The sequence below is a fragment of the Porites lutea genome, chromosome 4, assembly GCF_958299795.1.
Source record: "Porites lutea chromosome 4, jaPorLute2.1, whole genome shotgun sequence".
Taxonomy (NCBI): domain Eukaryota; kingdom Metazoa; phylum Cnidaria; class Anthozoa; order Scleractinia; family Poritidae; genus Porites; species Porites lutea.
Genome location: NC_133204.1, coordinates 39,907,323 through 39,919,822, shown reverse-complemented (window position 1 = coordinate 39,919,822; position 12,500 = coordinate 39,907,323). Strand labels below are relative to the sequence as shown.

Below are 12,500 nucleotides of genomic sequence, written 5' to 3'. Positions count from 1 at the left end.
TCCCAAACTACCCCAGAAATCACAGCGCCCAAAGCTTGTACCCATTCTCCCACACGTAACAGTATATGATAGTCCTTAAGTGCACGTTAGCAATGGGATAAGAGGGATTACAAGTTTTTAGCGACGCACGTCAGCCGCAAATGGATGTTTTGCATTGTTGCCCATATTTTCGCGCAAATCGTCTGTATACGAGTAATTAACAAGTATTGGACGAGGTTGAGCAAAATATCGTGATTTGTCAGTGGCGAGCAGATCAATTATTTGCCGAAGCCGAAGGATGAGACAAATAATTGACGTGCGAGACACTGGCAAATCACGATATTTTGTGATAACCGAGTTCAATAATTGTTTTATCATTCGATCTCCAAGTTTGTTTTTTAATGAATATCTTCGGGAAGCGAAGCGATCTGCCTTTTTTCACGCAAGAACGTATCACGCGTGGTTTCGTTTACGCATAAGCAGAACATTATTTGCAGCCATACACAGTTGGACGACATTGCGCATGAGCAGACCATTATTTGTAGGCAGTTATTTGCAGGTCACGTGGTAGACTTTCAGCCAATGAAAAGGAAGAAAACATTTGCATCGAATGGTAAAGATACTTATTTGGCACACTTTCGGTCGACGTGCGTCGTCCAAAAACGTCTTTGCTTAAGCTCTCTAATTTAAGAACGCACCCTGAGACCAGCCTTTACTGATTGCATATAAAATACCATCTATATGACAGGCTCATTAACACGGCTCAGATTGTCCAGATTCATACTCTGGAATGGACTGGTGCAATACTGAATACGGATTTCATTAACGAGTCACTGATAGGACAGTGGTACGGCAAGCTGAGTCCTCGAGTGATAAAAATGCTTAAAGAAATGAATATTACTCTTGGATCGAACAGTTTTCCATCGCATCAAAAGAACCCGCCCGACTACAGAGGTGTTCCATTTTCCTTGACTGAAGAATTCGTGGCTGTTTACCGAATGCATTCGTTATTACCTGATTATCTTAATATTCGCCGAATGAAAACAGGTAAAAGTGATGCCTTTAAATATACTGTTGCCTTTTAACCCTTTCACTGCCAAATGTGGCCAAAGGCAAATTTCGACCAAAATCCAAATTTCACCTTCTAAAATTTTGACAAACAAATAGCATCATGTGAAAGTACAGGCAGAGAGCTTTCATTTGAATGGTCATATCATAGGATTTCGTCCACAGACGCAAAAGTTAGAGTCACCTTACAAAACTCCATCAAGCGCTCTGGCAGTGAAAGGGTTAAATAAATACGTGGCAAAACACGTTCCGCTGCCGTAACTCCCACGCAGTAACGGTGTAACTTAAGATATGTAATGTTTTTCTGGCCAATCAAAAGCAAGGAATTCAAATGGTCCAAATGCTTCTCTGGGTTGCAAAAAAAGAATGCAGTGATTTTGCTGGGAATATTCCTACCTCTAAAGCTTCTTCTAGGTTCTTCAAGGATGCTCAAATTAAAAACTGTTTTAAATGTGGCGTTAAGTTTGTAAACCGGCTCGTTTGCATTCTGGCTGAAAAAAGCCAACTACGATTTGTAAATAGGATCGATGATTTTTTGAATAAATCCCTTTCTAAGATGCCCAGCTGGCTAAAATGTTATAATTATATATAAATTTAAGACCGCTACATAATTTTGTAACGCCTCTATCTTTCTCTTTATATGAAAAATCGTTCCCTCAGGTCAATTAAAAGGAAAGAAATACAGCCTGCCGAAATACTCTTTTGGAAATGCACGAAAAGTGTTCGATGAGAACGAGTTAGACGACATTCTCTACACTTTCGGAGTGGAAAAAGCGGGTCAGCTTGTTTTACACAACTATCCCAACGAACTGATGAAACTTAAAATACCAAAGTACCAAGGAGGAGAGGTAACTGAAACGCAAGTAATTGCGCATTACGAATCAAGCGTGAGGTGAAAATGCCAGTTAATGTGGGTTCTGTTCTTTTATAGCTTTTATTCAGTAGAACGAAACGTCGTAGTCGTGGTCCATAAAAACGCAGTAAACTGCAATGCTAATATTTAGCTAGTCGGAGAAAACAGCCGATATTAAGCGACGCCGCCACTGGTTTCTCCGCGAAATGACGTCCGAGGAACGTGCACAGATCCGAAATTTGCTTTATACCAATAAGAAGTGCTTCCCAGACGTTGGAAATCATACGTCATCAGTGTGGAATTTCTGCATTCGGTTCTCACCCGTCATTTCCTAGGGAAACCAGTGATGGCGTCTCCTGTTTTCTCAGACTAATTTTCTGCTCCTTGACAGAACAGCCTTGGATTTATTATTAACTGAAAACTAGGCAGGCAACTAGGACATTTTACAACAAATGTTCCGAAAATTCTAGATCTCAAATCGTCTTCCGAACAGATATTTTCCGAAGATTGACGTTGGGTGCCCCTGAGTTTTGGTTGCTTATTAGCTCCTCAAACTGTCGCAAATAGACAGAACGGTCTCGAAGTCAACAGAGTAAAATGGAGGAACAAAAACTTATCTTGACCAGTAACTGACAGTGTCAATCAAACTTTGATGTTATGATAACGTCAATGACCTCGTACCTAATTTAACCCTGCTTATAAATTTTCTTTCAGCTTGTCGATTTAGCGACCATTGACATTTTAAGAGATCGTGAGAGAGGAGTTCCACGGTACAACCAATTTAGACGCCTGCTTAACTTAACAGTACCAGACACTTTTGAGAAGCTAACGAATGACACAGCGACTGCAGCAGAACTCAGACAAGCGTATAATGGTAAAATCGAAGATGTGGACCTCCTGATTGGCTCCTTAGCGGAGGCTCGTCCCGAGGGATTCGGGTTTGGTGATACACCGTTTCATCTCTTCTTGTGCATGGCCAACCGCCGGCTCAGAACCGATAGGTACGATTTGAATTAATGTAATAATTCTATTTTAAACTTCTGGTTAAAATACTTGTTTTTCGTTTTTCTGTGTTCTTTTCCTTCCCAGCCAAGATTTCGTTCAATCAAATATGTTTCTATAAGGTCGTGGTCATTGGAGGGCATTGAAAATTAAGTTATGAAAGGAATGATTAGCAGTCAAATATTAGATAGTCTCCCACCACAACAAGGTGCCTCTAAGCTTATCAGGAGACTAACCGGTTATATGTGTACATCTCCGTTTCGGAGAGAAAGTAAACAGGTGTTTAGAGTTTTCTCAATATGAGTTAGACTTTCTGAATAGATTAGCAAATACCAACACAGATTGTCGTCAATTATGCAGATGGCATTCTATGCTATCTTGCACTTACTGCTGGGGATATTTCACTTCAATGGCCTTACCGACAATTAAACCTAACCTGCGAGACAGACCTCTTTAAATGCACTTATATTTTTTTCGAGAGAAAGCTCTTAATCATAATTACCCCTCAATACGGCCGAAATATCTCGAAGTTTTAAAGTAATGATAACTCCTGCCTTTTCTATGTCAGGCATTTAGCCCAAGATAATTTGTTGCTATCAGGAGAGTCGCGATTACCCATCGATGAAAAAGTTTACCCAGCTAGCTCTGTATCATTTTGTGTTTTCTCAGATTTTTGACGATTGATTACAAAGAAGAGTACTACACCAAAGAAGGATTGAAATGGGTTGAAGACTCCACCTTGAAGAAAGTTCTGCTGCGTAACTTTGATAACGTGCCAGGACTAGACAAAGCCATGAGGACAGTTACTAATGCCTTTTTTGTATGGAATAAATGATTGCCTTAGCATTAAGGATATAGGATCCCTTGTTGCGTCCAGCGTTTCTGTAATAATCTTCAAAAAATAGATACCGTAGGAAGCCAGCTTTAAAGTGAATGTTGGAAAGCAAGTTTATTGAAAATTAATAACCAAGGGATTCCGAGTGTCTAAATTAATCTCTCGAGGTGCAGAATTCATGAGACGTAGTTTACTTGTGACTGGATACAAATTCAATTGAGTTTAAATTGCTTTAATATATCATTGAACCGTGATATTTGACGTTGTAATGGACGGTTAACAACAATTAAAATGTAATAAAAATATACACTTATATTATTTCCTTTCGTTATCACTACATTGGTAAAAGTCCAATGGCAAAATTTAATTTCTATCCGGCAGCTTTCACGTGGGTGCAATTATTGTGAACATGTAGCTACTCTCAAACATACTAATAATATGTTGATTCCCTAAAGAGCACTCTACTTACACTGTTTTTTGTGGGTATACGTGACGATCTACTCCGAGCAGTGAAAAAAGGTGAAGTTGCAGTGATAGTTCTCGCCAACTTTTTAAAGGTATTCCAAATGATTCGGTATAAAAAAACTCGTCTGATAACAAGGCTCTTTTCCATTTTTTCTTTAAGACCTTTCTCAGGTGATCGACCAGCTACCTAAGTAATCGTTCCCACTTTGTTCAAATAGATGACCAGATGTCAAATCAAGCAAGCGTACATTTTGTTGTTCCTCAGAGGTCAATTCTTTGGCCGATGCTTTTTGTGTCAGATCATTGCCAAATCGACAAGATAGCCTGCCGAATTCAGTTACCACAATTACACAACATTTTTGTAGGCCGATTATCAGGTCAACTGTAAAAACTAAATCACAAATGAAGAACGCGTTCTTCACTTACTAAGGAACCATCAAAGCACACGAAAGCACGATCCTCCTTCCAAGAAATAGAGGATATTACACGGCCGCGCGGGGATACGAATTTTATTTTGAATGCTGAAAGTATCTCTCACTTGTTCGCTTCGCTCACTCGTGAGAGATACTTTCAGCACGCGAAGATAAAACTCTTATCCCCAAGGGGCCATGTAATGTTCTGTTTATTTTATAGAGACTGATGAAATTCTTACATAAAACACAATTTTTTTAAATTCATTTTCGAAACAGCAAAATAGTGCAATTAAAGTGATCACCTATCGCAAAATGCCTGTCACAAAAATGTTATGAAACTCGGATATAAAGTTATAAAGGAGAAATAAAGACAATAATACTTATATTTTCTGTTCCAAAAGGTAAAAATTCAAATGAAGAAGAGAAAAATTATGTTAGTAACCATGGCGACACCAATATCCTCACACGTGAAAGATAAAAAATAGTATCTTCACTTCGCGCGATGAAGATATGACTTTTAGTAAAAGGAAAAATCCTGGTATTTCATCAGTATCTATATAATAAAGATGTTTATCTTACCATGCATAAACAACGCACACTAAATTTAATCAAGCCATCCGCGTGAAAACGATTCAGGAGACCAGGGAAGGTGTATATATTTAGAAAACAGTGCGTTCCTCTGGCAAATTCATAGCTGCGCTACCGTTTAGGGTGAACAATTCCGGTCCTGTATCCTGGCAAGGAGAAATATCATTAAGTTATAGTAGTCTTTAATTTCAAGTTAAGCCCTATAAATGTAAACAAAAATGCGTATTATTAAGTTAATATCCTTTAAAATGTCATTAACAAGTCCAATAACGGAAGGAAACTTGCTCATTTACACAGTGAGTTTGTTTTTCAACCAGGTTTATGTTGCGACAAGAGACATGGCCATACTTTTAAAGAGAAAATATATGACAAGTCAGCTGTTCCTTCGGCGTTGTCACTAAAGTAAAACTGGTACTTTGTGATGATAGGACAGGCAGGGTTTTTTTTTATTTTTGCTTTGCTTTTTGGGTTTATTTGTCATAAGAGAGTCTGATTGTTTAGTTTAATTCGTTGGTTGTGGAATCCTCTCATTTTTGTGTTTTGTTTTTGTTTTTTCTTTGCTTCATATCGTAAGACTGAAAAAAATAAATAAAAAATAAATAAATAAAAAATTATGTTCCTGATCTTAATTGTACCGAATTTCATAACCGATGTGTTATTATTTTAACAAGAAAACAAAGCCTTAATTTGAAAAAGTTTTTTTAACACTCATCATCTGTTATACCGACTGAAGAGTTAAATGAATAAATATCATGGCAGAAATCTATGTTGTTACTACATGTCCGAGCGATGCAAGAACGCAGCTAGAAAATTTATTTAATCCTATTTTTGTTGTTTTTCGTTTTTAGTATCTCTTTGGATGAGTTCTTAGCAAAACTGTAACATTTTGGTCAATCTCTCCTTCAGCACTTTCATAAAATAGGCTAGAAAATACTATAACTGAATTTGAATCGCATCTTTCAATCTGGTTACAGCTTTGATTTAAGATAAAAACCAAACCGTGGGATTTTTATCCTTGAAATCAATGTTTCTGTCAAATACTGATTTGTTTGCTTTTGAACAGAGTGTGTTGACTCGATGAAGAGTTCGCACTTAATTATCATTTTAAATTATTCTTCTTAGATCGTTTGGGTGTGAGTCCAAAGGTGTTGAATAAGGGTGTGCGTGCGTGCTTGTCACGATTATACTTAAGGAAGGTAGGTTATACGCTGTGGTACAGTGTGTATTAGCCATAGTTAAGTATAATTTCTTCGCACTTTTCTCTTTTTCTATTTCTAGTTATCTCGGTTTTCTCTTTTTTTTTTAATGTGTTTTCCTTTAGATTCTATTTGGCTAGCCTAGCACGGCTCCAACTTTCACCCTAAGTCCTTTTATGGTCTCAATCTTACGATATATGTTGTAGAATTTATCAAGCTTTTTAGGTTTTCTTTGCGGACTCCTCGTCGCCTAAATAACAACACGTAGGGTGAAATTACGAGTCTTACGTGTCGCCAGGAATTCTCGGCGTGAAAAGTAGTTAACGACCATGACGCAAAAACCGGAAAAAGTGTCTTTAAAAGGCTCTGATAGCTGAAAATAAAGCTTTTATCCAGTTAAAATAAATTTGCGGAGATTTCTGATGTAGGAACGCTTACTTTTTAACGCTAACAATCGTTTGAATTAGTGTTCTCGTACAAGTCAGTTTTCAATAGATGGCATTGTTCAATGTAGAAGGCGTATGGTAAAGAGCAAGTTTATTCCTCAAAAATACCATTTTGAAAAAGATTAATTTCTTACATTGACCAAGAAAACACCATTTCTTTTAAGTTCTTAATTGTTAAAGGTGTAATGCCAGAAGGAACGTATTAGTGTCGAACATAGATCTGTTGACCAAAGATTAGGGCAGTAAGTGATTGACAACATATCACTGATATATCTTTTCAAAGAAAACGAGCTTTATAGTAAGCGTAAACTGAGCTAACAGTAGCCTATCTTAGTCTTTTAACTTCGTTTTCGTTGAAGATATTAATCCAGCTCGATCTGAAAAGGTACCAGAAACGCGCAAAACAGTGGTGGAAATTTTCAAAAATTTACCGATATACAAAATTCATTGTTTTCGCAAAAGTTGAGAAAAACATGGAACATTTGCTACTGATCGCTACTTGGCTAAAAGCTAGTCCTGAACATTTTTACACGCCTTGAGAGTAACAAAACCATGTTTCCGTCCTACAGTCCCCCTGTTCCTCTGTATGTTCGCATAAGGGAGGTAACGAGGATTCTGGGAACGAACCATTACAGTCGACCGGTGGTCATTGTTCAAACTGAGGAGCATAAATGAATGAGCCATTTGACTGCGTATCACGTGACATCTTGGTTACCTGAAATATCTCATTACGAATTAATCATGTCTTAGATCGTAGTTACAACAAAGACATTAAAGCCGCCGGTCGCTTATTACCTGTGAGGGGGGCCGGCCATTTTGTTGAAGGGTTCATTATAAAAATCTTGATTGGTTTGAAGATCATTGTCGGAAAGGTGTTTGTTACCTGGGGGGTCATTGAAAATAAATTTCATAAAAGTTTAATGTGACAGTCATGAATAGTAAACACCGATCTTATAAAAGCGACTGCATAGATAAAGTATGTTGACCACGGTGAACTTCGGCACAATTCGCAGCTAGAATATTGGTAGTTTCCACAGCAATCAGGTAGGGGGCCACTTTCACAAAATGTAAAATTTATGGCGGAGATCGTTTCTGAAACAAACTGAAGAAGTGGAGAGTCGGCCTGAAATATCTTCTAAGCTTTCTAAAAACGCCTCTCCCCTCCCCACCCCCCCCCCCCCCCCTTCCCCTCTAAGGTAATAACGACCAGCCCCAAAATCCTATTTGGCAAGATCACAAGATCAGACTTCAAAGTTCCTTGAGGTGGATGGGGAAACTCCCATATATAAGGTAAATAGGTGTGTGACGTAGGGTAGGGGATAGATTTTGAGGAGCTTAACAGTTTAGTATTGCGAAGGCGACCGGCACGCTTCCAATGAGACTGAGATATACATATAAAAGCCAGTCTCAGAACTAAAACCACTTGGCCAATTGGTGATGTTTAAATGTGGTAAGAAGCTCTTTACATGTACGATGTACCAGGAAATTAACTTGAAAGGCTTCGTGTATTGGTAAAATCAGTTCAAAACCGAAAGGCATAAAAAGAATTTATCAAGTTTGCGCGTCGTACATTTTTGTCAAAGTACTGTTTATCCGGGGTAACGTTTGTTTGTATGGTACTATACATCTTTATAACACTGATTAAAATGGCAATAGACAAAAGACAGATCGCTTACCAACAAATACAAATGGTTAAAATTTGTCATTTAAAATGCTAAAAGATAATAATGAAGATCAGTAGAGTTAAATAAACCTACGTTATTCGCACGAGGACAACTAACTGATACAACTTTGAACATTTTCGTACATTTCAGTCCAAAACAGGAACTAACGAGCGCTTTCAGAGTGGTAAGCTAGCTAGAAACTTAATGCAACCGTTATCGTTATAACAAAACTCCACTGCCTTGTACTGTTGATTACATGGAGTAGGACGTTTCGTGGTAAGATCTTTGCCCCTTTTTTTTCTAATTCCATTGCCACGCAGTGATGGTGGTTTAAGTTTGCACGGCAACATTTGACAGTGGATTCAATTCCTTTTTTCCCTGTTCGTCCACTTTTCAATGACTTTTAAAAAGCGCTTGACCATTAGTACAAGAAAAGCTTGAATTTTCTACGGTTTAAGATCATTGCGAGTGCCTTTACGTTCGGCACAAATCGTCTATTAAGCTAAGCTTTTCAAAAACCTGTTTTTGCTCTTGTTCGTCTTTTCTGATCTGGTTGTTTTTTCTTGCGTTTGTTTGTTTGTTTGTCTGTTTATGGATGCCCTATTACTCTTCTCCATGTCCAGTGACTCGTGTAAACATAATTTACCAGTTGCATAAATATGTCCGTTTCACCATCAGACCAACAAAACCGTGCAAAATATGTAATTGCAATTCTGGATATATTTCGTCGCGCAATTTCTTATCTTTTGAAATTATAACACTACTTTAAAAAACTATTTTATTCGCCCTACATTTGAGAATTTGACTTATAGAGATTAATAATAATTACCAAAGATAACGGGTACAGGTTTAAATTGTTGGCGCCGTATTTGTATGCAGTTTTTATAGGGTGTGAGCCGTGCGTAATAATTACCGGCGCTATGAGTTTATTAATCAGTTTTCCTAAAATGTTGTAATCAGTTAACGCAATTTTTAACCCGTCGTGCGCTGTTTAGCCTCTCTGTGACCCTGGCTGCAGCTGACTGCAAAACGTAAAAGTGAGCAATTTCAGTGTTTGCAATTCACGCAATTTCAAACTGAAAAATTGTCACTGCCGATCATAAGTTTTTCTAGTATTGGCTGGTTTTTCAATTAGCAATAACACCAATTGTTTTCAAATACCCGGTTTTATTTTTTATTTTTTTTCGTTTGCAGGACAGCGAGAAAATTAAAAGGCCACTTAATTGGCATCAACGGCTAATGAGTCTGCCAAAACAAGGAATAAATAATCCATTATTTATAAATGGTTTTGGGAAAACAACGACACTGGCGCCTGTGTTTTCTTTTTTAAAAAATACACTTTATTTGAATGTCGATGTATTTTGCACGAAAATACTAATGTCATCCGAGCAACGCAAAGGTCTACTCGACTGCAGGGCAGTACCTTCATTTCTCTGTTATTTTAAGACCCTGAGTACTTGTCCGGGCCCGAGAATCGAACCGGCTCAAGTGGCGGCTCAACTGCCGGCTCTACCAACTGAGCTAATCCTGCCGCGGTTAAAAATGGCAAACATATCTACTGTTTAAGATTTAGCACACCCGCACTTAAGAGACGACAACGCAAAGTACAATACCGCTGATTCTACGTCGAATCAGTTTATTGGCTGATTTCAGCCATGATTTGACTTCTTTTTTAGTCCTTGATCAAACGAAAAGTCGACTTCCACCGACATCGTGCTAATAACAAGTAGATGACAGCCAATACTTTTAAACATTAAAACACTCAGATAACCTTGAAAAAGAAATTGTAGCTCCAAATTTGCTTATTTTTCAAAGCCGTTAATTTCCTGGAAAAGTACTCGGACATGTAACTCAGGATTATCAAAGATTTGCATTTTGAATGTAATTAATATCCCTCAGTAAGAAGTTATCAGAGGCACCCAACGACGGCTTCCTCCTACATACATGAAAAACACTTTTTAGGCTATCCAGAGTACTTTTCAGGATCTCTAGAAATGCATTCTGAGCGGCGCTATAAAATTTGTACCTGTTAGGTCATGCTAGGGGAACTTGTCGAGTCTTTTCGAAATTACAAGGGCTTTGAATCCGGAAATTTTAGGCTTCTGTTTTTTTCTACGAAAAATAGCGTAACCTGGGGAGTGAAATGTGAAAAATTAAACTTCCGAAACTCGTAAGGTATTTATTAGACTGAGAGCTTCGAAAATTGTACGGCGAATAGAACGGTTATCTGGAAATTTTTAGCCGCCCTCGAGTAATAGAAAATCCTAGGCAATATTTGCTTCTCCGAACAGACATTTTACAGAAAACAGTCCTTGGGTGCCCCTGAGGTATTATGGTTTTAGTACAGGTTAAGCAACAACTAAATTCGATGAACAGCAAATGTAATTGACACAGATTCGGTCACTATTGTTAAAATGTTTTGTTCACACAAAAAGTCCTCAAAGTGTCTCCCGCCTTTAGCAGGGCTCAACAAAAGCTCTATCATGGGCTTTAATTTTAGGCGACATGATATTTAAGGTATACTGTTCTCTTATTGATTTTAGTTCACCATCAAAATCTATATTTTTTGTTACCCTTGTCACCTTTAATAGTTCCACAACTGACTTCAATAATGACCATTTTTAATGAGTAGAGTACATCTAGACAGCTAAGTAACCAACGGGAACAAAATTATTACCAACTACGGCCGACAGAATGTTCTACTAACTAAACCGGGGGGTACTCCTTTATATGGCCCATACGGGGATGTGCCGCTGGACGGGGTATAGTTTTTAAGCTCTCAGTCCTAAACAGGGTATATAATTTAATATGAGTCTGTCAAAAGGGCATTGCCTGCACGATTGATTTGATGTCCTAGATGAATTTTATTTGTACTCCAAGTACAATTGCCAATAAATTAAAACAAGACGGCGTGCAGTTTGCTTTTTGTCCTAAACAGGGTAATGAAATTGAGGGTATCGTCCTAATCAGAGGGTCTCAATGGGGTTAACCGATAGGCGTAAAAGGGCCAAAAATTTAGCCGATAGCCGTAAAAATTGAAAAATTTTAACCGTTAGCCGTAAAGAGGGTAAAAAAGAGTTAACCGTAAAAGAAAGTGTTCCCTGGATTTGCTACTTTTAAGGAAGGTACTAAACTCACTTATGGTTGCGTTTTTTATTTCCCGGCTAGTGTGACTCCGTACGCACGTTAGGCGAAGCGCCTTTTAGGAGTTAACCAAGACCTAGGCTCCATTTCCGGCGCTCTCTCGGGGAACTAATTTTTTCCATAGCGAAAGTGTGGCTTCTTGCTGGGGATTAATATTTGCAATTTTCCGGAGGTCGTGCCCTCGAAACACTAGTGAAACAACAAGCACAGAAGTCACTGTTTGTAAAACACGTTGCCGACAAACAACATTTCCCTGTTTTTCTCTGACGCTACGGTAGACATTGTCAAGCCTAGTCCCTGTACGACGTCTTCCCACGCAATCTCGGTCAAGGCATTTCGGTGGCGAACTCGCTCGGACCAAGTGACCCGAAATGCATTAGCCGCGCGGAATAATGCGGCCTACGGACAAGGCAACAGCAGACAGTCTTTCCGTACAGTCCTTCGCTATTATTAAAAACACTGGACACGGGAATTTTGTTATTGGCCGTTCAGTTTCACACTAGAGCTAGAAATGGATCATCCGTCTGAGACTAACCTGTGTACAGTTGCGTCCTCCCCACAGACACCTCTTCCCCGATTTTTTCTGAGGGGAGGGGGCGGCTGTACACAGGCTATGTGGAAAGGATGATCCCGTCGTCAAAAGTCAGGCGGATTTTTCATTCAAAATTACTGACTATTCCATTTTCAAATTAACACGTATTACCTATCTGACGCGAATCATCAAACGGATAACCCGTCTCACACGAATAATCCTTCTCTAGTGTGAAAACTGCCATTTCTGTTATAACGAATGTCGCGTCCCGGCCTTCAGTTGGGCGTTCGCGTGTCTGCTTTTGCTTTTTCACAA

The 12,500-nt window shown here is 38.6% G+C and overlaps 1 protein-coding gene across 4 annotated transcripts in view; it reads left to right on the top strand.

The window, feature by feature from the left end:
• The window catches only part of LOC140933557 (uncharacterized), an 18,838-nt gene extending 14,825 nt beyond the window's left edge, over positions 1 to 4,013 (top strand). For all 4 annotated transcript variants that reach the window (XM_073383157.1, XM_073383158.1, XM_073383159.1 and 1 more), the window contains exons 9-12: positions 728 to 1,026; positions 1,708 to 1,895; positions 2,615 to 2,901; positions 3,572 to 4,013. In XM_073383157.1, the coding sequence (XP_073239258.1) occupies positions 728 to 1,026; positions 1,708 to 1,895; positions 2,615 to 2,901; positions 3,572 to 3,737 (940 nt within the window). In that variant the 3' untranslated portion in view covers positions 3,738 to 4,013. The remainder of the gene's footprint in view (positions 1 to 727; positions 1,027 to 1,707; positions 1,896 to 2,614; positions 2,902 to 3,571) is intronic.
• The last annotated feature ends 8,487 nt before the right edge of the window (positions 4,014 to 12,500 follow it).